The sequence below is a fragment of the Scyliorhinus canicula genome, chromosome 2 (genome assembly GCF_902713615.1).
Source record: "Scyliorhinus canicula chromosome 2, sScyCan1.1, whole genome shotgun sequence".
Lineage (NCBI taxonomy): Eukaryota > Metazoa > Chordata > Chondrichthyes > Carcharhiniformes > Scyliorhinidae > Scyliorhinus > Scyliorhinus canicula.
In genome coordinates this window covers 32,443,424-32,470,827 of record NC_052147.1, presented here as the reverse complement: position 1 = coordinate 32,470,827, position 27,404 = coordinate 32,443,424, and the positions used below count along the sequence as shown (strand labels likewise).

The following is a 27,404-nucleotide window of genomic DNA, read 5'->3' as shown; positions in this document are numbered from 1 at the left end:
TGTAGACCTATCCCTTTCCATTGCTACAGTAAACGTAATCGAATTGTGGTCACTATCACCAAAGTGCTCACCTTCCTCCAAATCTAACACCTGTCCTGGTTCATTACCCAGTACCAAATCCAATACGGCCTCGCCTCTCGTTGGCTTATCTACATACTGCGTCAGGAAACCCTCCTGCACACATTGGACAAAAACGGACCCATCTAAAGTACTCGAACTATAGTGTTTCCAGTCAATATTTGGAAAGTTAAAGTCCCCCATAACAACTACCCTGTTATTTTCGCTCCTATCCAGAATCATCTTTGCAATCCTTTCCTCTACATCTCTGGAACTTTTCGGAGGCCTATAGAAAAGCCCTAACAGGGTGACCTCTCCTTTCCTGTTTCTTAACTCAGCCCATACTACCTCAGTATTCGAGTCCTCATCAAATGTCCTCTCAGCCACCGTAATACTGTCCTTGACTAACAATGCCACCCCTCCCCCTCTCTTACCGCCTTCCCTGAACTTACTGAAATACCTAAACCCCGGCACCTGCAACAACCATTCCTGTCCCTGCTCTATCCATCTCTCCGAAATGGCCACAACATTGAAGTCCCAGGTAATAACCAATGCCGCAAGCTCACCCACCTTATTCCGGATGCTCCTGGCATTGAAGTAGACGCACTTTAAACCACCTTTCTTCCTGCTGGTACACTCCTGCAACTTTGAAACCTTACTCATGACCTCACTACTCTCAGCTTCTTGTGTACTGGAGATACAATTCAGGTTCCCAATCCCCTGCTGAACTAGTTTAAACCCTCCCGAAGAGCATTAGCAAACCTCCCCCCCCAGGATATTAGTACCCCTCTGGTCCAGGTGTAGACCATCCCGTTTGTAGAGGTCCCACCTACCCCAGAATGAGCCCCAATTGTCCAGGAATCTGAAACCCTCCCTCCTGCACCATCCCTGCAGCCACGTGTTCAACTGCTCTCTCTCCCTATTCCTCGACTCATTAGCACGTGGCATGGGTAACAACCCAGAGATAATAACTCTGTTTGTCCTGGATCTAAGTTTCCACCCTAGCTCCCTGAATTCCTGCCTTACATCCCTATCCCTTTTCCTACCTATGTCGTTAGTACCTATGTGGACCACGACCTGGGGCTGCTCCCCCTCCCCCTTAAGGATCCCGAAAACACGATCTGAGACATCGCGGACCCTGGCACCTGGGAGGCAACACACTAACCGCGAGTCTCTCTCGTTCCCACAGAATCTCCTATCTATCCCCCTAACTATGGAGTCTCCAACGACTAATACGCTACTCCTCTCCCCCCTTCCCTTCTGAGCAACAGGGACAGACTCTGTGCCAGAGACCTGTACCCCATGCCTGACCCCTGGTAAGTCGCCCCACCCCCCACCAGTATCCAAAGCGGTATACCTGTTACTAAGGGGAACAACCACAGGGGATCCCTGTACTGACTGCTTACCCCCAGCCCCTCTCACTGTCACCCATCTATCTTTATTCTTTGGCGTAACTACCTCCCTGAAGCTTCTATCTATGACCCCCTCTGCCTCCCGAATGATCCGAAGTTCATCCAGCTCCAGCTCCAGTTCCCTAACACGGTTTTTGAGGAGCTGGAGTTGGGTGCACTTCCCACAGATGAAATCAGCAAGGACACTGACGGCATCCCTCACCTCAAACATTCTGCAGGAGGAGCATTGTACTGCCTTCCCTGCCATCCCCTCTAGATAAAAAACAAGAAAAAGAAAGGAAGAGCTTACCTGATATTCCCTCAAACCCTTAGGTTAGAGGAGGTGGAAGGGTGGGGGACCCTGTCTCACTCACCTTCCTGACAGGCCCCTGCTCCCGCTGAAAATCCGGAGGCTGCTCCCGCTTCCCAACGACCGCGGTTGTTTTTTTTTGGTTAGAGGAGGGGGTATGAGGGGAAGCACTGAGTCCCCAAAGTCTATCCACCATATATGAGGCACAAGTCAGGAATGGAATACTTTCCACTTGCCTGGTGAGTGCAGCTCCTACTGCACTCCAGAACTTCACACCATCTGGGACAAAGCAGCCCAATTGATTGGCACCCCACCCAGCAGGTGTGACGTTTGTTTCACCATCGGTATACAATTATCATGGCAGCTGTGTACAAAATGCATTGCACCAACTCGCCAAACTCCTTGTATAGCCGCTTTCAAACCTGCGATCTCAACCCCCTAAGAACAACAGCAGACCCTCCACCGATTGCAGGTAAGATCTCATCCAAGCCGTACAATATCCTGAGTCAGAACTATGTTGTCGTTCCCTCACTGCCGCTCGATCTCAATCGACTCCTAACAGCACTGTGGGTGTACCCACAACCACATGGACTGCAGCAGTTCAGGAAGGCTCACCACCATTCCAAGGGCAACTCGGGATGGGCAATAAATGCTGGGAGATGCCCACTTTCCCTGAACAAGTTGAATTAAAAAAAGTAGCTTTGACAGTTTGCTTCGTTCCAAAGCAAAAAAAGGATGTCCGTTAATCTTTCATCCTGCTTTCAAACAACCCATGCTTTGTTCTGCCATGGGTTGATTTGAACACAGATTTAGCCATCAGGCGCCCCTCTTTTTGCCCGGTGCTCCCTCTGGAGGCTGCAAGTGGGGTTGCGCTTGCGGCGCTCGGCCGCTTGGAGGCGCCGTGGTCGGAGGGAGGCGGTGAGCGGGGGGGAACCGGGAAACCCGGGGCCTGAGCTCGAGCTCCCGGGGATCTGAGGTGCGTCCACGGTAAAACTGCAGGCCAGGCTGGAAGCCGCGGACCCGGGGCTAGCGCTGGTTGTTTCCTATTCATTTTGTTTCGGCTCAGTTGTGAATCCGGGCCTGCGGAGGCTCTGGCACCGTTTCTAACGGGGGCAGGTCTCGCCATGTTGATTGTGGGCAGCAAATCCCCACCCCTTCCCCCTCAAAGAAAAACCCTGTTTATCTTCAGTTTACAGTCAAAATAATTTCATAAAGGTAAAGGTGGGAGCAGTTTTCACCAAAAATAAAAGCCAAGTTGCGTTTTTTGGTTGTACAGAACTTTAGTCTTGCTGAAAAGAGAATTTTATTTTTGTCGAAGCTTTCCCCCTCGCACTCATCAGGACGTTCTGCGCACAAATCTCAAACCCGGGGAAATCGGTATTAATAATTGTAGAATCACTACAGTGCAGATTCGTCCCATCGTGCCTGCACCGGGCTCGCCAAATGAGCACTAATGACGTATTATAAATTTAGTTAGTACCTAATTTAGTTGGCATAAAGTTGTTGATTTGCCTTGCGCTGTGACCTTGCGAATGTCCCGATGAGGGCAAGAGCTTCGACTAAAATGTCTTCGGTTCAGCAATACAGAAGCACAATACTGCGGATGCTGGAAATCTGGAATAAAAACAGAAAATGCTGGAAGAACGAGCAGGTCTGGCAGCGTCTGTTTCGCTCTTCACAGATGTTGCCAGATTCGTTGAGTTTCCCCAGCATTTTCTGTTTTTCTTTCACTGACTGTAATGTGTTTAATTCCATGGTGTAGCCATAGGGAACTGGCAATGAATGTGAAGTTTTGCTCACAATGTACAATCTCGTTGGTTGAATGGCTCAGCCATACCTTGCTTTTACTATTCACAGCTCCTCTGATTGTTACAAGCTGACTGAGCACAGTTGAACCTCCCTCCTCTGTGTAGCTCAGTGGCTCAACAAGCTTATCCAGTGAGATCCCACTATTCTGTTTTGAACGGTAGGTAAGCTGTGTTTTATGCACACGATGTATTCAGCACTTTATACTCGTATTTAAATGTATCTTATTTTGTTTGACCTTTGTTTGCTTCTAGACTATCTGTGACCGAAGGCATTGCAGTTATCATGGCATTGACAGCTGGTCTGAAGACTGATTTTGAGAATCTGCTGTTGCGTTTTCAGCAGACTGAAAGTGTGCGCTATGAGGAGTTCTCCACTATCTGGAGGGACATGAAGTTCTCCACTATCTTTTAGTAAGAACTTTTTTTTTTCTTGAACAGTTCTGACATTAAATAGCTCAGCTACAACGATGCTCCGAGTTTATCAACTGGGGTTCAGGGCTAATCCAATTGTATCACCAACTGTAATAGGCAAACTAAAGCAACCATCTTCTCAATAGTTCGGAGGTGGCAGTGTATTATACTTCTTATGTAATTAAGGTTTAAAAGTACCAAAGCCTCAAACTTTTATCTTGTGTGAAGTCAGGATTTAATATTCTTGGGGCGCGATTCTCCGCTGCCCACGACGGGTCGGAGAATAGCGGGAGGGCATCCCTGACATTTTTCACGCCCTCCCGCCATTTCCCCCCCCACGGCCGCCACACAACACGAATTGCTGCTCGCCGTTTTTTACAGCGAACAGCGATTCTCCCCAGGCCGATGGGCCGAGTTCCCAGGCCTTTACGACCGTTTTTATGGCAGCAAACACCCCTGCTTGCTGCCGTCGTAAAAACGGCCGCAACATGCCCGTTCTGGGAATCCAGGGCCCTGATTGGCACGGCAGTACCACGGCCGTGCCAAGGGGGGCATGGGCCCGCGATCGGTGCTCACCGATCGCGGGCAGTGCGTCCGTAACGGACGCACTCTTTCTCCCTCCGTTGCCCCACAGGATCAGTGGCCGAGGGAGATGACGGCCCCGTGCATGCGCAGGTTGGAGCCGTCCAATCCGTGCATGCGCGGCTGATATCATCCGGCTTGGCGCGCGGACTTAGCGACGGTCTCTAAGCCCGCGATGCCGTGCTTCACGGGGCCCCGCTGCTAGCCCTGCCCGGGGGGAGAATTGGGTCCCGGGAGGGGGCGCGGAGGCTGCCGCGAAACATGGCCAGTTTCACGGCAGCCTTTACGACTCGCCGCATTTGCAGAGAATCGCACCCTTGACCTTTACTCAATAAGTATTCATCTGGGTATCCTAAAATATTTAAAACAAGAAAAGGTGCATTAATTCTGGGCACAAGGCTATTGGTTATAATCATCTTTATTAGTGTCAGAAGTAGACTTACATTAACACAGCAATGAAGTTACTTTGAAAATCTCCTAGTCACCACACTCCGACGCCTGTTTGGGGTACACTGAGGGAGAATTCGGAATGTTCAATTCATCTAACAAGCACGTCTTTCGGGACTTCTTGGAGGTAACTGAAACACCCGGAGGAAACCCACGCAGTCACGGGGAGAACATGCAGACTTCGCACAGTGACCCAAGCCGGGAATCGAACCCGGGTCCCTGGTGCTGTGAAGCAACAGTGCGAACCACTGTGCTACGGTGCTGTTCACGGTTATGATAATGAACTCCCGATCCAGAAGCCAAATGTTCAGAACTCACTATAAGTTGTGAAATTGAATTCTCTCAACCTGGCAGTTTGGGCTAGAATCAGAAAGTGACCCAACCGTGTAAAAATCCAACTGGTTGACTGGTTTTCTACAGGAAAGAAGACCTACTCTGACTTCCTCCCCTGCACTATATTGGCAATGTTCCAAGCAGAATGTAAAGTTAGAAGTACACGTGTTGGTAATAAACTGAGGTGTGTAAAAAGTACCAGGCAGTTCTTTAATCTTTTTCCATTCTTCCCCTCCCTCAACTCCAGCATTCCTCGCACTCTATTCCACTGCAAGCATAGACCTTGTAAACCAGTGATTCTCAACTTTTCTGCTACTGAGGCCTCCCTCACCCATGTAATAAAAATTCTTCAGATCCCCGCCACACAACAAAATACAGATTTTAGCACGTGTAAAATTGAGTTATATAATTCAACATATTTGTTCTTTATATTTTGCTGACTGTGAAACTTGTTGCTGGTGCTGAACGACAATTGTGCTGAGACGTGGTGGGATGAAATTTTAAAAATTGGCCATATCTGTTTATGTTAATTTACAGCAGGGTTTTCTAATCTTAGTCATTTATCCTGATCCTGCTGTTTTTTTTTGTTAAGCTGAGTAACCTGGGGGTAAGGTTGGTAGGGTCCTGTTGAAGGTGAAAGTGTGTTACTGAAGTAGAGAGGTTGGCATGGATTCCCCATATATCTGAGGTTGGTAGAGTTCTGCTTATGTTTGGAGACTACTGCCAACTTTGAGCATTATATTGAAGTTAGCAGAGTGTCACTGAGTTTAAGAAGCACACCTTGAGATTGATGGAGTTATACTGAAGTCAGTAAACTAGTAGTAATGTTACAGGAGGTGATAAGAGTCCTGATGAGTCTGATGGTGTTGACAGCCTCTGAGCTCTCGCTTTCCTTCTTATCTTACGAGCGAGCCAAGTGTAGTTCATCTGCTGAGACTGGACGCTGTCTCCTTGCCAATGCAGTGGACCAATGACCACAAACATCTGGGGTCAAGCGGTGGCTTCCATGGCAGACTCGGATATCATGTTCCTACAGGAATTTATTTTTGCCAGATATCACGCAGAGCCCCAGTTTAAAAATCCCTGTTGTAGATCCCATCAAATGTGGTACTGCTTGTGCTCTGAATCAATGTAAACAACATTGCAAGTATTAATGATGCTTCAATTCTCTGTAACAACAATTTGCATTTATATTGTACCTGTAATGTAATCCCAAGGCCGTTCAGGAGAATGTTTTTTTAAAAATCCCTGGATGGGACCATTGCTGGCAAGGCAACATTAATTGCCCATTCTTATACAAACAAAATGTGATACTGAGCGTAGGCAGTTGAAAAAGCTTGATCAAAGGGCTATGCTTTAAGGCATATCTGAAAGAAGGAAAGAGAGAAAGAAAGTGTTAGGGAGGGAATACCAGAGGAAAGCCTAAATCCTGGCCCCCAGTGGGCCTCAAGGACTAGTGGTTCAAGAAGGCAACTCCCCACCACCTTGTGAAGGGAAACTAGGGATGGGCAGTAAATGCTGGCCTAACCAGCAGCACCCACGTCCCGTGAATGAATTAAAAAAAAATTAATATCAGGAATGCTGAAGGGGAGCCCGGCGACGAATACTATTGGCGTGGAGGGACTCAAAGCCCCCGAAGACTGAGTTGTGGCTTGCGGACATGTCGAGTTTCCTGGGTATGGAAAAAATTAAGTTCGCCTTGAGGGGATCTGTACAGGGGTTCACCCGGAGGTGGCAACCATTTATTGACTTCTTTGCGGGAGATTGAGCGTCAGCAGGGGGTGGGGGGGTGGTAGAGTAGAGTAGGAGGGATAAAATGGCAGGTAGTACCGGTGGGAGAGGAGCGGGCTTGTGCAGTATGTTACGATTGAAGTATTGAAAGTACATGGATGTTTGCACATTTTTGCCTTTTTTGCTTTCTTTCTGTTGATGTCTGTAACTGTTTACAAAGCCAAAAACTACCTCAATAAAATTGTTTATTAAAAAAAAGGAATGCTGAAGGGGGCAGAATTGAAAGGGCTCAGATATCTCTGCTGATTATAAGATGACACTCAAATACGTTTGTATGTAATTTAGAACATTGTGAGCACCTTCGTACATCACTGTTTCTATCACAAAAATATCGTAGAATGGTGACAGCACACACGGAAGGCTATTCAGCCGGTTCTGTTTGCGGTGGCTTTTTACAGGGGCTATTCACCTAGTGCCACTCTCCCACCTTCTCCCTGTGGCCCCGCGCATTCTTCCTTTTCAGATAACAATCCAATTTCTCCTTTGATATCTCAATTGAATCTGCCTCTGCTGCACTCTCAGGCAGTGCATTCCAGGTCCTAACCACTCACTCTGAAAAAGCTTTTACTCATGTCGTCATTGCTTCTTTTACCAATTCCCCCAATTTGTGTTATCTCATTCTCGATCCTTCCACCAATGGGAAGAGTTTTCCCCTATCTATTCTGTCCAGGCTCCCTCCTTATTTATTTCTTTTAAATATTTTTATTCTCCTTTTTCACATTTTCTCCCAAATTTACACCCACCAACAATAAACAATAATCAGTAACAGATATGTCAATCCCCATAGCAATCCCATCCTCCCACCAAACCCCCAAACATTAGCCCGCATGTTAACATAAACAAATAACAAAAAGGAATCCAAAATCACCATAGTCACTATTAACACATACAGTCCCCCCCCGCCCCCCCAATGTTCGATGTTATCCAATTCTTGAAAGTGCATAATGGCCATGAATTGTAGAACCCCTCCATCCTTCCCCTCAGTTCAAACTTTAAAAAAATAAATTTAGAGTCCCCAATTCATTTTTTCCAATGTTTTTTCTTTTATTTGAGATTAAGGTGCCCATTCTTTTTTTTTTTAAATTTAGATTACCCAAGTCATTTTTTTCAATTATGGGGCAATTTAGCGTGGCCAATCCACCTAACCTGCACATCTTTCGGTTGTGGGGGCGAAACCCACGCAAACACGGGGAGAATGTGCAAACTCCACACGGACAGTGACCCAGAGCCAGGATCGAACCTGTTGTGAGGCCGCAGTGCTAACCCACTGCGCCACGTGCAGCCCAACACTCAGTTCAAATTTAACCTTCTCAAGAGTTAAGAATTTCAGCAGGTCCCCCCGCCACGCCAGGGCACAGGGTGGAGAGGTTGCTCTCCATCGCAACAGGATCCGTCTTTGGGCGATCAACGAGGCGAAGGCTATGATATCTGCCTCCGCACCCGTTTCCAACCCTGGCTGGTCCGACACCCTGAATATGGCCTCCCGAGGGCCCGGGCCCAGTTCACGTGCACCAATTAGAGATTGCCCTAAAAACCTCCTTCCAGTAATCCTCCACTCGCCCTCGTGAGGTGTGCTCTATATATCACCTTCAGCTGTATCAGCCCCAACCTCGCGCATGAGGTGGAGGCGTTCACCCTCCGGAGCACCTCACACCAGAACCCCTCCTCCATACCCTCTCCCAACTCTTCCTCCCACTTTGCTTTGATCCCTTCCAGTGGTGCCTTTCCTCTTTCAAAGTAGCTCCGTACACCGCCGACACTATCCCGTTCTCCAGTCCCCCTGTCGTCAGCACCTCCTCCAGCAATGTTGCGAGCTCCACTGGGAAGCTCTGTATCTCCTTCCTGGCAAAATCCTCTCATTTTTAATGTCTCTATCAACTCTCCTCTCAACCTTTGTTCAATGCTCTCTCAGCCTGTTCTGCCACCTTGAATGATTTATGCATATTAACACTTGGGTCCCTGTGCTTCTGCACCCCTTTACAATTAAACCCTTTGTTCTCTATTGTCTCTCTGTGTCTTTCCTGCCAGTATGAATATAAATATCACATTTCCTCTCCTATGAAGCTGAATAAAAATAAGTCATTGGTAAAAAGACTTCACAATTTTACCACTTTTTTTATTTGTCTGCTGCAAGACTGAAACAAAAAGCAAGAGCTTCCGATTTGAATAAAGTGCTCCCAAGGAGACAGCAATGACGATCGAGTGCACCAAGAAATTTATCTCTATAAACAATGACATTTACAGTTGTAATATTTCAGTAGTTTCTCAACTGCACAAATCTATTTCTTAGGGTTAAGCAAAAGACTTCAGCAGCAGTTCAGGAATGTTGGTCACCAGCTTTCCGTGTCTCTCTGCTCTTTTGGTTTGGAGTTGGCTCTGAATAATATGCAGATTCAATTATTGGTACGTGTGCATAACTTTGAAATCCCGTATGTGGAGAGTTGACATGAGTGCATTTGTTCTTTCCTAGTGGGAAAATGGGAATAACTGATGGCAGAAAGTTCACCAAGGCAGCGTTAGCCCTGGCAAGTCAGTACTTCTTCCCCCCTTATAGTTTCCAGATAAGGTTTGGAGGCTTGTACCTTCTTTATGGACTGTACAATACACAACTATGTCAGCCAAAGGAAAAGGTAAGCACAACATTATTCTGGTAAAGTTCATTAAGTGATCATTTCTGTTGCTACCTGCTTGACTATTGCACCATTGTAAATACCACTGGAGACTTTTATCTCCCCCCCCCCCCCCCCCCCCCCCCCCCCCCCCCCGGTATCTCGGGGTATCAAATGTACTCTTGATTTTTTTTTCACTTGTGGGGAGACCAAAACTGGAGCCAGAAATATAAGAGTCGCAAATAAATCCAATTCAGAAGAGACTATTTTACCTAGAGTGTCAGCCGTGGCTCAGTTGTAGCTCTCACAATGAGTCACAAGGTTCCAGGTTCAATTCCTATTCCAGAGATGGGAGTGCTGCACTGTTGGAGGTGCCATCTTTCGGATGGGGTGTTAAAATTGAGGCTCCATCTGCCTGCCTGGGTGGATGACAAACTTGCTGTGGTACTATTGCGAAGAAGCAGGGGGAGTGCTCACTAGTGACTTGGTCAATAGTATCCCTTGATTTTATCACATTAATGTTTGTGGGGTGTGCAAATTAGCTGCTGTGTTTCCCACATTACAACAATTATTACAGTGCAAAAAGTACTTTGTTCACTGAGACATCTGGTGGCCATGAAAAGGACTAGATGAATATGAGTCTTTCTTTCGGAGAATGGTTGGAATGTGGCAGGAGGGTAGTTCGAACAAACAGCATATTTTGAGAAAGCTAAATAAACACGAGGGAGAAAAGAATTGAAGTTAATGAGATTACATGAAGAAGGCCGGGAGGTATGTGTAGAGCATGAACACCATTATATACCAGTTGGACTGATTGGTCTGTTTCTGTGCTGTCCCATTCTGTGGTAAATTCAACTGTTCATTTCTATTTTGCTGCACATAGCTTGGTTTTGTTTAAATGCTGCCTCCTCAACAATATAATCTAGTCATGGGTCTATACCCAGTATCCAACCTGTCAGTAATGGAAGCCCCAGGTAATTTTCCCTTTCTGAATGCTTTTGAGGATTTAATACCTTAAAAATGTTTATATAATGAACAGTTAGATCTGCACTGTGTGGGATCACTTATTTTTGAATAAGAATCTGGGTCTGGAGGTAGGTTTCAGATTGAGTTTATTGCAAAACTTGGTTAGTACAGTTTCAAATAAAAACAAGAGAAATAAAGGGCCCAGAGGGGCAAAGGAAAGAGAACAATGGAAAGAGAACAAAGAAGAGCGAGGGCACCGTGTGCACCACGAGTTTTCTACCTGCACATTTTGGTACCATCCCCCTCTGCTCCCTATTGGATTAGAAGTTTTGAATTGCAACTTCAGATTGGCGTTCCATACCAACACTCTCACTTGTATCTAACTTACTGGTTCTGCTTACTTTGTCACATTTGTATTCTGGATTCTGAAATGCTGATGTGCTCCCACAATTACAATATTTTCAAAACTTGGTTTTAATATTTCCCCACAACTGTGTGCAGATAAGGGTGGCATTGAAGGACTGGGATGAGGTGTTAAGCTGCCAAGAGGAAATGGTGAATGCAGAACATTTTGATGCTGTGTATGTTCTGAAAAAGCTCCTAAATGACAGAGCCTTCCATTTCACAGCAATGCCAACATTGGTAAGTGTTAATTATTGAATTCCAACTGTGCTTCTGTCGGAAGCAGTGCATAAATATTTAAAGGAATGGATCAAATTTCTTATCGATTTTAATGGAGATGTCAGCCGCGTTAAATTAATCTGTTAAGTAAAATAGCATGTGGAGGGTGGCGTGGTGGCGTGGTCGTTAGCAAAGTTGCATCACGGCGCCGAGGACCAGGATTCTATTCTGACCCCGGGTCACTGTCCATATGGAGTTTGTACATTCTCCCCTTGTCTGCGCGGCTCTCGCCCCCACAACCCAAAGATGTGCTGTGTAGGTAAATTGGTCAAACTAAATTGCCCCTTAATTGGGGAAAAAAAGAATTGGGTACTCTAAATTTATTATTAAAAAATAGCACATGGAGGTGTTTGATAAGGAAATACTAAATTTTTGTTTATGATATGGTGTCATTTCCAGGTTGCAATGTCATGCTGTAGATCTTTGTACTCTGACTATATTTCACTGGTTTCTTTCTCACACGTGGCAATCAATTCTTTGAGTGCAAATATTTAAGTAAGAATAAATTTCCTTTTTTAAAAAAAAAAGTGCACTTCTGAGAACTTGCTTTTAAATCTTTTCAGCTTGCTTACAATAAGAAGAAGAGAAAAACGCCCAATGACACAGTTAATGAGGGCTTCCGAGAGAAGTCCAATCTGGTGTCAGAGCTCATCACTGTAGACGTTCTGGAGGTAAGACCGTATTTGGGGGGTGATTTTGGTTGAAAAGCGTTGGAGACTGAATTTTCAGCATCACTGTAGTAACCTGCCACTGCAGGTCCCGTGCTGTATTCACACTCAGATGTGAAACATGGGCAGTCAGCTGAGGCCACGGGCGACAGAACCTGTCACACTTTGCCCTCAATGAGGAAACAAAGCTCACAGAGGACTTTATTTTGAATGAAATAGTTGTATATTAGAATGCTTTCTTTTTTAAAACATCTGTCTCTTTAAGGAACTTATGAATATTCACGAGCACTATCAAACAATGAAACGTATGATCTCGGCAAACAAGACCCAGCTGGACAAGGCACTAAGTTTAATTCGAGGGGACTTTGTGTCAGAGTTGAAGAACGTGACAGTGGAATTTCAGCAGTGGCAGATGAATAAGGTAACACTTGTTGCAGATGAATGTGCAACGCGGGCCAATATTTGTGGTTCAGTGTTCGGTGCATTGAAACCGATTTCAAATAAACAAGACATTTCCTCTGTAGACTGGATTTCAAGCTCTTTTCAAAACTTTCACGGGCAGCACGGTGGCACAGTGGGTTAGTACTACGGCCTCACGGCGCCGGGGTCCCAGGTTCAATCCCGGCTCTGGGTCACTGTCCGTGTGGAGCTTGCACATTCTGCCCATGTTTGCGTGGGTTTCGCCCCCACATCACAAAGATTGGGTTGGATTGGATTGGATTTGTTTATTGTCACGTGTACTGAGGTACAGTGAGGTACAGTGAAAAGTATTTTTCTGCAAGCAGCTCAACAGATCATTCAGTACATGGGAAGAAAAGGGAATTAAACAAAATTCAAGAAAATACAAAAGAAATACATAATAGGGCAACACAAGATATACAATGTAACTACATAAGCATTGGCATCGGATGAAGCATACAGGGTGTAGTGTTAATAAGGTCAGTCAATAAGAAGGTCACTTAGGAGTCTGGTGACGGTGGGGAAGAAGCTGTTTTTGAGTCTGTTCGTGCGTGTTCTCAGACTTCTGTATCTCCTGCCCGATGGAAGAAGTTGGAAAAGTGAGTAAGCCAGGTGGGAGGGTTCTTTGATTATGCTGCCCGCTTTCCCCAGGCAGCGGGAGGTGTAGATGGAGTCCATGGATGGGAGGCAGGTTTGTGTGATGGACTTGGCGGTATTCACGACTCTCTGAAGTTCCTTGCGGTCCTGGGCCGAGCAGTTGCCATACCAGGCTGTGATGCAGCCCGATAGGATGCTTTCTATGATGTGCAGGGTAGGTGGCTTGGCTATTCTAAATTGCCGCTTAATTGGAAAAAATGAATTGGGTACTCTAAATCTATTTTTTTTAAACGTTCACACGAGTGGATGCAGAGCCAGAAATTCAGGGATAATTTGTCAGTGACTTTGAAACAATTGTGAGGGTTTGGGTCGCAGCGAAGAAAGAAAATGGAATCATTCTGTACTCCTTTGTTCCTCATATTGTACTGTGGATAGTTACAAGGTGACCTCCCTGTCGGAATCTTTTTGGGACAGTCCATCAGAATCTTGTAATGCCATCATTGCTCTTGGGTTTGATGGCTCATTGATGTATCGCTCGCTGAGCTGTACACCCTGTGAAACCCCCCCCAGATTCAGTTGCCAATGTGCACTCAGCGAGCTCATCTCTTCTGGCATTATGGTCAAGTGTTGCAGTTTGTCCCTCTGGGTAATGCAGGACAAAAAAAACCAGATCAATCGTGAAAGCGGTCTGTTGGCAGATGCATGTGTGGAAATGTCAAACGATTGGAAAATAGGATCAAGTTTGGTTGCTGAGCTCTTCCCATAGTCAAACTAACTGGGCTGACACATGAAGGGTGGTCATTAAAAAAAATTTTTTTTTTTAAAGAGTACCCAATTTTTATTTTTTTTCCAATTAAGGGGCAATTTAGCATGACCAATTCACCTACCCTGCACATCTTTGGGTTGTAGGGATGAAACCCACGCAGACACGGGGAGAATGTGCAAACTCCGCACGGACAGTGACCCAGAGCCGGGAGTAGGGTGACCAGTTAAGCAAGGTTAGTGAAGGGCTGCAGCAACTGTCCTCCAGCACAATTCTTGCATTTAGTGAGAGGTGATAAATAAGAGTTGGTCAGGAAAAGGTTTGCTGATTATTGCATGTTGGTGGTGAATCATTGTTAAGGCTTAGATAGGGACCCAGTTAGAACAGACCATCTCCAGTAATAGCAAGATTAGATTTTTTTTCTTTTTTGTATCTCTTTATATTCAGTAAATTCTCGAATGACATCAACTCACTTCATTTTGTTTTGCTTTCACATCGTTATTGAAGTACTGTCAGTTTATCTGCCGGGTCTGATCTTCTGTGGCTCCCAACTTCTGTGGCTTTGCTCCTGAACCCACACTAAGTCCTGGGCTCCACCCTGTGGCAGACGTTGATCAGTAGCACTGAACAACGTCTGCTACTCAATGGAGCCTGGTCAATTATTGGCCTTTAAGCCATCTTTAAACATTCTGGATACCCAGAATGGGTAACTACAGCTGCTGCCTATCTGCCCTATCAAAAGCTTCCAGGACAAAGCCCTGCTCTTGGTTCTATGCTGTAGGTCACTTTAACTCCCTTTGACTGTGAGCAGCCTCTAGCTTCACAGCTGAAGTATATTGCTAATGATACGTGGCCTTGTTAGTTGTGAGAGCACTTCACAGCTGCAAGTTGTGTTTACTGCTTGCCTCTGTCAGTGACTGCTCTCTCCTCGGACAAGGATTCCAGGGCCCATTCCTCATAATGGACGTGGACTCGAATCTCTGGTACTCCACCCCCGTCTTGGCCCTTTTCTGCTTATTATGGACTGTCTTCTGTAGGGACAAACAGAGGGCTTTGTGAACCACTCGCTTGATAGATCAGAAGGGTCTCTAGTAGGTGGCATGTATGGGCAGCGCAACTGGACATGAAGGGGTTGTGCTTGTGGGTGCCAGGGATGCTGAGGAATAAGCATAACGATCGGATACGGGAAGGGGGTGAGGTGTCGGCCAGTGGTTTGTGGGAGTGGCGGAGATTGAGAATTGGAGGGGTGGGAGGCAGAACTGATGCCAGGAAAGCAGTGGCAATTTATCCTTGCAGATCAGTGGATTCGTTGGTCTTCTGACATTGAACAGTGGTGGTCCTGGTCATGCTGCCACGCTGATAGGCACTGCCACTTCCTCCCAGGTGATATTAGCGGCCCTGCTGCTGGCCTTCCGACCCCTTAGGGGAGCAGGAGACCCCATCTCTCATTCACAGCGTTGAGAAACATGTCCAGGCCGGCATCCCCCAAAGTGAAGAGCAGGTCTGTGCGCTTCCACGCTTGTGTGTTGACTGGGAGAGAGTGGTGAGGAAGTGTTTAAAAGCAGCTCCCCCTTGTTAGCGGAGAGACACTGGGGAGCGAGACTCGACAATTGGACGGCGAGATAGCCAGTAGTGGTGAGACGCTTGTGGGGCACATTTTCTTTTTTCTAGTAAATATTTTTATTTGCTTTTTCCAATTTCAGCAGTTTGATCATTTGACATATAAAGCACACAATATTTAGAGTATTGTGTTTCTTATGTACAATTTTACATGTACCCCTTTTATTGGCCCTCTCTTGGGGCACATTTTCGACACAAAGTGTTGTTAAATTCGGTCCACGATCTCGCCAACCCGGCTGTCATGAAACACCTTGCAATATCGCCCAAAATGACCTGAGAAATGTTTCTGTTAATTCACGTCCCTTGATTCCTGTGAGAACCTATGAATCACTTCATGCCGTTTCACTTAAAGTTATGATTTTCAGGATCGCAGTTACAATTTTTACAGTGGAACAAAACAAATGACAAACTCGATGCATCATGCGATTGATAATTTATGCAAAGCTAGTCTGTGCTAAGGCTACGTTCGATCGCCTTTCAGTAACAAAGGTATTGATGAGTTAATTCTGTAATCCCAGTGAGCAATCTGGAGTTTGAATGAAATCTGGCACGTTAACTAATGAATTTAAGTCAACAGCTTAAAGATTTTGAGGCATTGATCTGAATGCTGCCGTTAGTGGTTGTGTGTTTGCAGGGAAATTTTGGTCTGTTTCTGCAGAGAAAATTTGAATTGAATAGACACAATGGTAATCGCAGAGAGGGAGGCAGTAAAAAAAGGCAGTGTAACATTCTAGACCTTGACCTGTGTAGAACAGGGTTTTTCAAAGTGAAGGGGGTGTCAGAAGGGTCTCAAGCCAAGGGTCACGGTGTTTTGCATCCATCAGCCGCCAACGCAGAGTTTCCCAACGTCAGCATTCAGAAGACTGTCTGAAAAATACTGCCTAAAATATAATTTCAATCCTCTAGAGGGAGCACTTATTTGATTGATTTCCTGTAAGCCTTGTGGACCCCGTCCCCAATCCACCACCACCCCTCTCCCGACGGCAGCTCCGCTTTGTAAACCTTGTGCTGCAAAACGTTTGGCGGATTTCTCGCCATTCCTCGCAGCCCAAGAGTTCACCCAGACATGGTCCATCTGCATTTCCATTCCCCTGGACATGGACCTCACGTGCTCTGCCCCAATGCAGAACAGTTGTCCGGTGGACAGCATCAAGTGTGTGTGGTGTTGTATTCTTGGTGATGACAACAATAAAACTGAGGCAATGTCTCCGTCGAGACAAATAGTTTGAAAATCGCCTTGCTACTGAGGGGCCAGAAACATGTGTGTCAGCGACCCCATGGAGGCACATTCAGTGGGAGGGAATTGGCTGCTGTTGCAGCAAGAGCTACATTATTGTAGACAACAGTCTCCATGAAGTGACTGCAATGGAATGTTTTTTGGCAGGGGAGACATGAGCACATCACAATGCCACAATTGAATATCAGAGAAAATCATGAATATCAAAGAAAGCTTTTTTCAATGTCCATTTTGTTTGATTAATGACAACCAGAGCAGTTGGTTTTGTCAGTTGGCTGTGGGCCAGTTTTAGTGTCATCAGCTATAATCAATAATGATGAACTTGTTTCTAATAGTGTACTTTGAAGTTGAATAAACTTGCATCAAATAATTGAATTGCATTTAAGCCAATCATAATCAAAATTTTAGTATCGCTATCTTCAAATTTATGGCTGTTTTATTTACAAGAACCACATATGGTTCTCTCCCAGTAATATCTGTTTTTTGTTCTCCTATCCTCAGTCTTCTTCCTTCACTTTCATCATGGCACTGTCCCACGATAGATACAGGTTGGCAATTGTTGGTGGCTCTCCGGTATCTCTCATGAGTAACTATCCTTCATGTGTGACCCTGGACAGTGAACCTATATTGATGGGAGGACATCACAAGCATATATCATCCTGTCCTCACTCAATGTTGACGTAAATTCAGTGCAGTGTGGGCTACTGGATAATGATTATGAAAAGGAAAACTAGGTGATTTACTTCCCCTCCCCTTGCCTGGGGCAAGAAAACTTTCGTGTTCAAACACTGCCTTGACTGGCGCACAATAGACTGGTTAGCAAACATGGCATGGGTCCCGAAGGTCGGCCGAGTCAGTTGGCAAAGTCAGAAGCAAGAAAAAAAATGTTTGAAAAACACTCGTGTAGGGCATTTAATACAAACAATTTACTTGTGCTCTGTGTGTCGTGTTGCACAGATCCCAATCTTTTGCTGGTGCATATTTGAACTATGTGCTGATTTACGGAGTTGCTGATTGTGTTATTTTCTCCCCTTTTTCTCTCAATTTCTGGTGATGCAATTCCAGTGGCAAGATTCTTCATGTCTGAGCCTTGCCATCTTGCTGGCAACCATTCAAGCATGGGGCAGCACACAGTCTGTCCTTGCCATGTGTCATGCATACATTTTTCCTGGATAAAGAGCACAAATAAAAACCCTGCCAACTCGTTTGCCATCACCACCTCTCAAACTCTTGAGCTCTCCATTTGTGTACTTATTGCTGCATTTTGCTAATACCTTCACGTTATTTCTAAGAAAGGGAGGAATACTGCATGGGTGGAAGATTTAACATCTTTTCTTATTCTTGTAGTCTGCTGTTGGAACAGTTCAGATGCTGACAGCTATTGTGGATCAGTCTGATTTGTAACCCTAGTGAATTTAAAGGCCAGCGTCTACTTTCAGCCATTTATTTACTCAATAAAAAGGCTGTACATTGTCAATGCTTGTTAAAATTACATTACATGAACATCATGACAGTGCTGTGTAGATGCTACATTATTACATGCGCAGACATTGGAGGAATGAATTTGCATTCTTAAGATAGAATGTTGCCAATCAGTTCCATAGAATCCCTACCATGTAGAAGGGGGTCATTCGGCCCATCGAGTCTAGACCAACTCTCCGAAAGAGCACCCTACTTGGACCTACTCCCCCACCCTATTCCCGTAACCCCACCTGGCGTGTTCATCTTTTGACAAAAAGAGGCAATTTAGCATGGCCAATCCACCTAACCTGCACATCTTTGGACTGTGGGAGGAAACCGGAGCACCCGGAGGAAACCCACGCAGACACGGGGAGAACGTGCAGACTCCGCAGAGACAGTGACCCAGCAGGGAATCGAACCTGGCGCTGTGAAGCCACAGTGCTAACCACTGTGCCACCCAGATATACGTGTCGATGCAATGCCAAATATGGAATTCACTGGTCCTGTATTTTGGATGTGGGGCTGCATTCTGCTTCATTGTGCACTTTACTGAGTGTTTTTTAAAATATATTGATGTTCACGTTGGTCTGTGTAAAGCTGTGCACGAAACTGGCAAGTAGACTGGGTTTCTAACTTTGAGAGAATTGGAATGTTTAGTCTCGTGGTCTGGTAAAATACAAGCAGGGGACAAGATCTGCAAATGCTCTGACTTCTGCTTTCACATTTTAGCAATAGTCTGTCCAGGTTTGCTTCGGTGCTACTTCATCTTTAACCTGGGAAACTGCCAAACTCACTGATTGGATGCATCCTGTCTGGTCTTGGTGTAGTACACATATTCAGGAGTTTCAGATTAAGTTGCTTATGTAAGGAAAACACATAATACAGTTCCTTTATCTCAAATTTTACAGAGCACAATGACTGACCAACCAGGAATTTTGGGCTCTGAATACGATGAAGAACAAAAGGTGAGATGAGTGCCAGCCAAAACCTGACCTTGGTGCTTGGGCTGAGATTTCACATTCCTCTGATTTCCATTGACAAACGTGTGCTCAATATTCCCAGTAAATCTGAGACTGGCGTATTGATTTCTGGCAATGTCTGGCTTTGCCAAAGTTTCTTTCTCTCACAGGAAAGGTGACAAGGATAGTTAGTGAATTATTCATGAACGTTTGCTGTGCTGTATTTGTAGAAATGCGAGTCGTACACAGACTGTGTTGAACGCTGCCGGGTTTTGCAGATCAGAAAGAAAATACTTTGCAATGTTTATAACCGAGTTTCAAATATTACAGTATTTTAATCTTTCATAGCTTGCCAGTAAATCAGAATTATATTTGTTGTGGGCCAGGGCTTAGAAACTCCAAAGTGTATTACAAAGCTCACCTGACTACAACTTTAATGTTGAATTTGGCTGGGATGAGCACAAGAGCCTTCACTTCAGGTGTGATTCACCAGACTCCCTAGGTGCTTTTATCAAAATCAAGGTTATTATAAGAATGTAGTTAACATCTATCAAACAAGAATTTGGAATCAGTTACAAACATGGAAAAAAACACAACAGCTACAGTAATCTAAATATATAACTCTTAATGAATCCCCCTTAGTAGCTGTTCCAATTCAATACAAAATCCAATAGACCAAAACCCCTACGGTGTGGCCCAGCACACTGTAATCTCACTTGAATGGGACTAGTCCTTTCCCTGAGATCCAGCCTCCAACCAGCAGATGCAAAACCCCTTCCGGAAAGCGACTCTATCTTCAAAGTTACCAAGACAGTTTGGAACCCCCAATGTGCTATCAGTTCCCTCGAACAGTTTCAAAACACTGCTATTCTTCTGTAGTCCAGAGCAACAACCTGAAATCCAAACTCTTAAAAACCCGTCTCACCTGACAGCCACAGCCCAGCTCCACCCACAAATGACATCACTGAAGTTGTGCTACAAGTCATGTGGTAAGACCAAACCTTTCTTAAAGGGACATGCACATGACATATTTAGCCTCCTTAGGGCAGCACGGTGGCACAGTGGTGGCATTGCTGCCTCACGGCGCCGAGGTCCCAGGTTCAATCCCGGCTCTGGGTCAGTGTTCGTGTGGAGTTTGCACATTCTCCCCGTGTTTGCATGGGTTTCGCCCCCACAACCCAAAGATGTGCAGGGTAGATGGATTAGCCACGCTAAATTGCCCCTTAATTGGATACTCTAAATTTATTTTAAAAAATTATTGTCCTCAGCTGCATTGTAAATTCATTGACACAGGGCTTTGTTTGGTTTTGTATCTAGGAATTAAGTAGGAGCCTGGAACTGTCTGTCCACAGTGCTTGAAGATTTTCATCAAGCAGCGATAATCTTGGCTGAGGTTACGCATGAGCCTTCTCAATCTCAACCCTCACCTGAAGTATGGTGATCTTCACCATACCAGATTCACCAGATGGGGCTGGTTTAGCACAGTGGGCTAAATCACTGGCTTGCAATGCAGAACACAGCCAGCAACACGGATTCAATTCCCGTACCAGCCTCCCCGAACAGGCGCCGGAATGTGGCGACTAGGGGCTTTTCACAGTAACTTCATTGAAGCCTAATTGTGACAATAAGTGATTATTATTATTATTATTCAAGTTAAACTAACACCAGCTAGCTCTCCCCCCTCACAGGGGAAAGCAGCCCTTGGTCACCTGTGACTATGGCACCTTTATTGCCCATGTCTTAACTCACATCAAGATTCATTCACCTGTCATTTCTGTGGAAGTTTCAGATTTTAATTTTAGCGTTACAGTGTGAACCCTCCCCTCACAGTCGTTCTTTTCCCCACCCACCCCGTCACGTCCTCTTCCCTCATCCCTGAAGCCTCCTCTTCCCCCACACCCAAAGCCGGTCATCTGCTCTTCCGAACCCCGTCATCTCCTCTTCCCCGTCATCTCCTCTTCCCCGTCATCTCCTCTTCCCCGTCATCTCCTCTTCCCCGTCATCTCCTCTTCCCCGTCATCTCCTCTTACCCGTCATCTCCTCTTCCCCGTCATCTCCTCTTCCCCGTCATCTCCTCTTCCCCGTCATCTCCTCTTCCCCGTCATCTCCTCTTCCCCGTCATCTCCTCTTCCCCGTCATCTCCTCTTCCCCGTCATCTCCTCTTCCCCGTCATCTCCTCTTCCCCGTCATCTCCTCTTCCCCATCATCTCCTCTTCCCCGTCATCTCCTCTTCCCCGTCATCTCCTCTTCCCCGTCATCTCCTCTTCCCCGTCATCTCCTCTTCCCCGTCATCTCCTCTTCCCCGTCATCTCCTCTTCCCCGTCATCTCCTCTTCCCCGTCATCTCCTCTTCCCCGTCATCTCCTCTTCCCCGTCATCGCCTCTTCCACACCCCCGTCATCTCCTCTTCCACACCCCCGTCACCTCCTCTTCCTCATCCCCGTCACCTCCTCTTCCTCATCCCCGTCACCTCCTCTTCCCCACCACAGTCACCTCCTCTTCCCCACCACAGTCACCTCCTCTTCTCCATCCCCGTCACCACCTCTTCTCCATCCCCGTCACCTCCTCTTCCTCATCCCCGTCACCTCCTCTTCCCCACCACAGTCACCTCCTCTTCCCCATCCCCGTCACCACCTCTTCTCCATCCCCGTCACCACCTCTTCTCCATCCCCGTCACCTCCTCTTCCTCATCCCCGTCACCTCCTCTTCCCCACCCCCGTCACCTCCTCTTCCCCATCCCCGTCACCTCCTCTTCCCCATCCCCGTCACCACCTCTTCCCCATCCCCGTCACCACCTCTTCCCCATCCCCGTCACCTCCTCTTCCCCATCCCCGTCACCTCCTCTTCCCCACTCCCGTCACCTCCTCTTCCCCATCCCCGTCACCTCCTCTTCCCCACCCCCGTCACCTCCTCTTCCCCACCCCCGTCACCACCTCTTCCCCACCCCCGTCACCTCCTCTTCCCCACCCCCGTCACCTCCTCTTCCCCACCCCCGTCACCACCTCTTCCCCACCACAGTCACCTCCTCTTCTCCATCCCCGTCACCTCCTCTTCCCCACCCCCGTCACCTCCTCTTCCCCATCCCCGTCACCTCCTCTTCCCCATCCCCGTCACCACCTCTTCCCCATCCCCGTCACCACCTCTTCCCCATCCCCGTCACCACCTCTTCCCCATCCCCGTCACCTCCTCTTCCCCATCCCCGTCACCTCCTCTTCCCCACTCCCGTCACCTCCTCTTCCCCATCCCCCGTCACCTCCTCTTCCCCATCCCCCGTCACCTCCTCTTCCCCCCCCCCGTCACCTCCTCTTCCCCACCCCCGTCACCTCCTCTTCCCCACCCCCGTCACCTCCTCTTCCCCACCCCCGTCACCACCTCTTCCCCATCCCCGTCACCTCCTCTTCCCCATCCCCGTCACCTCTTTCCCCACCCCGTCACCTCCTCTTTCCCCACCCCTCCGTCACCTCCTCTTTCCCCACCCCTCCGTCACCTCCTCTTTCCCCACACTCACGTCACCACCTCTTTGCCCACCCCTGTCATCTCCTCTATCCCCCACCTCCCCCATCACCACCTCCTCCCCCCCGTTTCACAGAAGTAAGTCTTAAACCCCCAGCTTTGGATTTAATGGATGAAGGGGAGCAGAAAGAACAATGTAGTGAACTAAATGTGTATTTGATTTCTATTATTTTTACAATTGGTAGCTATGGAGATTTTGAAGGATTAGTTGCTAATCCTGACACTTGATAAGTATGAAAACAAAAAAAATGAGAAGAAATTTGCAGCAGTGGAGAGCTGAGTAAAATCCATAAGTCATAAATACCATATTGCCGTCAGCTTGCTCAATTCTGCTCCATTTTCCCTGTGCTAAATCTGAGAAGTATTGCATTCACCAAAGACAAGCTATTGGTTTCCAGGCTATGAGTGCATGTTGCAGAATTGGTTTCTTTGAGACTTGTGGTTCATTAATATTGCGTATGCCTTTGAGTGGTTGTGCAGTACTCAGTCAGCTCCTGTTCATTTATATTGTGTTGATAGAACAGCTAAAAGTCTGAACTGCCACTTGCATAATTGCTTTTATGCTCTGATATACATTTTTTAAAAAAGTATTTTTATTTGCAGAATTTTTCATAATAAGACAGTAGAAACAATAATAACAAAACAAACAAGTGAATATTAACATAGTGTAAAAAGAAAATATAGAATAACAATTAAATAGACGTTATCCCACGTGACCCAATCTTCCCACACCATCCCAATGAACCACTCACCTCCGCCCCCCCCTACCGATTGCTGCTGCTGCTGCCATTTTAATTTTCCCCGAGAAAGTTGACGAACGGCTGCCACCTCCGAAAGAACCCTAGCGTAGACCCTCTTAAGGCAAACTTTATTTTCTCGAGGCTGAGAAACCCAGCCATGTCGTTAACCCAAGTCTCTTCACTCGGGGACTTCGAGTCCCTCCACATTAATAAAATCCGTCTCCGGGCTACTCGGGGGGCAAAGGCCAAGACGTCGGCCTCTTTCGCCCCCTGAATCCCCGGGTCTTCTGACACTCCAAAATTGCTATCTCTGGACTCGGCACCACCTGTGTGTTAAGCACCTTGGACATTGCCCTCTCAAACTCTTGCCAGAACTCTCTAAGCTCCAGGCACGCCCAAAACATGTGGACATGGTTTGCAGGGCTGCCCTTGCACCTCATACAACTGTCTTCTACCCCAAAAATCTTGCTCATTCTCGCTGCCGTCATGTGTGCCCGGTGGACCAGCTTAAATTGAATTAGACTGAGCCTGGCACATGATGGGGAGGAATTAACCCTGTCCAGGACCTCGCCCACAGGAGCAAATCATCCGTGTATAGCGAGACCCGATGTGCCCCCCCCCCCCCCCCCCCCCCCCCCCCCCCCCCCCGAACCAGTTCCTCGAGGCTCTCAGCGCCATAGCTAGTGGTTCCATAGCTAGGGCAAATAGTAATGGGGAGAGGGGACACCCCTGCCTTCGTTCCCCGGTGAAGCTCGAAGTACCCCGACCTCAGCGGTTTGTACATACATTTGCTACAAGCGCATGGTACAGCAATTTCACCCAGCCAATAAAGCCTTCACCAAACCCTAACCTCCCCAGCGTTTCCCACAGGTACACCGACTCCAACCGGTCAAAGGCTTTCTCTGCATCCATCGCTGTTACCACCTCCGCCTCCCCCACTCTGAGGGCATCATAATAATATTCAAAAGTCTCCGGACATTGGTATTGAGTTGTCTGCCTTTATTAAACCCAGTCTAGCCTTCCTCTATCATCCCTGGGACGCAATCCTCAATTCCCGTGGCCAGAATCTTAGATAGCAATTTGGCATCCACGTTTAAAAGCGAAATCGGCCTGTATGACCCGTAATGTTCCGGGTCCTTCCCTCGTTTAAGAATGAGTGAGATCAAAGCCTGTGACATTGTTGGGGGGACGCTCCTTTCTCTCTAGCCTCATTGAAGGTCCTCATCAGGAGTGGGCTCAATATTTCCAAAAATTTCTTATAGAATTCTACCTGGTAACCGTCCGGCCCCCGGGCTTTACCCGATTGCATGCCCTCTATACCCTTGACAATCTCCTGCAATTCAATCGGGGCCCCAGCCCCTCCACCAGGTCCTCTTCCACCTTTGGAAACCTCAACTGGTCCAAAGATTGCCTCATCACTTCCGCTCCCGTCGGGGGCTCTGACTCGTATAGTTTACTATAGAATTCCTTAAAGACTTCGTTCACACACACACACCCGCCCCCCCCGGATCCAAGACCGTGTTACGCTCCTTATTCTTTACTCCCCCGATTTCCCAGGCCGCCTCCCTCTTTCGCAGTTGGTGTGCCAGCATTCTACTCGCTTTCTCCCCGTACTCATAGACTGCCCCTCCTTGCCTTCCTCAGCTGTGCTGCCGCTTTCCCTGTGGTCAGCAGTTCAAACTCCACCTGCAGACTCAGTAGCCCCGCCTCAGGGGCCTCCGCGTATCTCCTGTCCACTCGGAGTGTCTCCTCCACCAATCTCTCCCTCTCCGCTCTTTCTCTCTTTTCCCTATGGGATCGAATTGAGATGAGTTCCCCTCTGATAACTGCCTTCAGAGCCTCCCAGACCGTTGCCGCTGCAATCTCACCCGTACTGTTTATTTCCAGGTAATCCTTGCTGTTTCTGCTAATCCGCCCGCAAACCTCTTTGTCCGCCAGCAGCCCCACATCCAGTCTCCAGAGTGGGCACTGCCCTCTCTCCTCACTAAGCCGCAGATCACCCAGTGCGAGGCACGGTCCGAGACTGTAATTGCTGAATATTGTGTCCCCGCACCTTTGGGATTAACACCCTGCTCAAGCCAAAGAAGTCTATGCGGGAATAAACCTTATGAACATGGGAGAAATAAGAGAGCTCCTTCGCTCTCAGCCGCGCGAACCTCCAGGGATCCCCCCCCCCCCCCCACCCCCAATCTGCTCCATAAAACCCTTCAGTTCCTTAGCCACTGCCGGTCACTTCCCTGTCCTGTACTTCGACCGGTCTAGCTTGGGGTCAATGACTGTGTTAAAGTCTACCCCCATGATCAGGTTGTGTGACTCTAAGTCCGGGATTTTGCCTAGCATGCGTCTCATAAATTCCACATCATCCCAATTCGGAGCATAGACGTTCACAAACACCACCCGGACCCCCTCCCACGCTCCACACACCATTATATATCTGCCCCCGTTATCTGCCACAATTCTCCCAGCCTCGAATGCCACACCCTTACGGATCAGAATTGCTACCCCCCGGTCTTCGAATCCAGCCGTGAATGGAACACCTGGCCTACCCATCCCTTTCTCAATCTCGTGTGATCTGTGAGCTTTAAATGTGTCTTCTGAAGCTTTGTTACGTCTGCCTTTAACCCCTTTAGATGCGCGAACACGCGCGCTCTTTTGACCGGCCCATTCAAACCCCTCACATTCCATGTGATCAGCCTGGACGGGTGGCGAACCACCACCACCACCACCCCCGCCGGCTAGCCATCGCCCTTTCTCGGCCAACCTCGAGCCCATGCCCTTCGCTTCTTCGAGCGCCCCCACAGGGAGCGGCCGCCCCCAACCCTCAATTGGTACCCCGAAATTGATACCTCCTCTGTCAGCAAAGCAGCATTCCCCCCCCCCCCAACAGCCCCATGACCCAAAAACCCCCGCCAAGCACCAGCTGGGCACTTGCTCACCCCCCCACTACGCTCCAGAGAGTCAGCTGACCCATGCTGACACTGGCAGCTCCCGCCCCTGGCGCCGATCAGACTGTCACCACATTGTCCGGACCCCTCTCCCCACATGAATAAACCAATTAAACTCCCTCTCCAGCCCCAGTGAGAAATAGTAATACGAAACGAAAAATAAACAGAAGACACTAACATTGCCCCGTCAGGCTCCAACTTCCCGAAAATTCGCGCTAAGTACAGGGCCCCCTCCCCTCTCCGTATCTCAATTTCGCCGAAAACACTGCACCCCCACCCACCACCACAGCCCTTACAAGCACCCAACATTGTATACAATCTTATATTAGAAACGGTACCGTGTTACCCAGCCCCACCGCCGCATTCCACCAAAGCTTAACTGTCCTTTAATTCGAGTCCATCATTTCTTGTTTGACGAATGACCACGCCTTGTCCGGCATCTCAAAATAGTGATGCCTTTCCTTGTACATGACCCATAGCCTTGCTGGCTGTAGCATCCCAAATTTCACTCCCTTGCTGAAGAGGGTCGCCTTCACCCGGTTGAATCCAGCACGCCTCTTGGCCAGCTCCGCACCGAGGTCCTGGTAGATGCGTATCATGCTGTTCTCCCACCTGCTGCTCCGTTCTTTTTTTGCCCACAAGACAAGTTCCTTGTCTGAGAAGCGATGAAATCTCACCACCATGGCCCTCGGCGGTTCATTCGCCTTGGGCTTCCTTGCGAGGTCTCTGTGCCCCAGGGGTCGAGTGAATACCCACATCCCTAATAGCGTCTCCAGCATCTTGTACACAAATGCTCCAACATCCGACCCCTCCACACCTTCGGGGAGGCCCACTTCTGGTCCAGCTCCAGGGGTTGAGGGAATACCCCTGTCACTATCAGCGTCTCCAGCATCTTGGACACAAATGCTCCCGCTTCCGACCCCTCCACACCTTCGGGGAGGCCCACAATTCTCAAGTTCTGTCTCCTGGACTTGTTTTTTAGGTCCTCCAGCCTCTCTTGCCACTTCTTGTGGAGGTCATCCTGTGCTTCCACCTTAAGGGCCAATACGACCAGCTC

At 47.5% G+C, this 27,404-nt stretch overlaps 1 protein-coding gene across 8 annotated transcripts in view; it reads left to right on the top strand.

Moving 5' to 3' along the window:
* Positions 1 to 2,642: 2,642 nt before the first annotated feature.
* Positions 2,643 to 27,404, top strand: part of snapc1b (small nuclear RNA activating complex, polypeptide 1b) — a 39,364-nt gene continuing 14,602 nt past the window's right edge. The window contains exons 1-8 of one of the 8 annotated variants that reach the window (XM_038775414.1): positions 2,643 to 2,734; positions 3,616 to 3,724; positions 3,819 to 3,977; positions 9,601 to 9,760; positions 11,207 to 11,347; positions 11,950 to 12,057; positions 12,320 to 12,475; positions 19,100 to 19,156. In XM_038775414.1, the coding sequence (XP_038631342.1) occupies positions 3,850 to 3,977; positions 9,601 to 9,760; positions 11,207 to 11,347; positions 11,950 to 12,057; positions 12,320 to 12,475; positions 19,100 to 19,156 (750 nt within the window). In that variant the 5' untranslated portion in view covers positions 2,643 to 2,734; positions 3,616 to 3,724; positions 3,819 to 3,849. Of the gene's footprint in view, positions 2,974 to 3,615; positions 3,729 to 3,818; positions 3,978 to 9,600; positions 9,761 to 11,206; positions 11,348 to 11,949; positions 12,058 to 12,319; positions 12,476 to 19,099; positions 19,157 to 27,404 lie in introns of all 8 variants that reach the window. The other 7 variants (XM_038775447.1, XM_038775430.1, XM_038775423.1 and 4 more) reach the window with 7 other exon arrangements.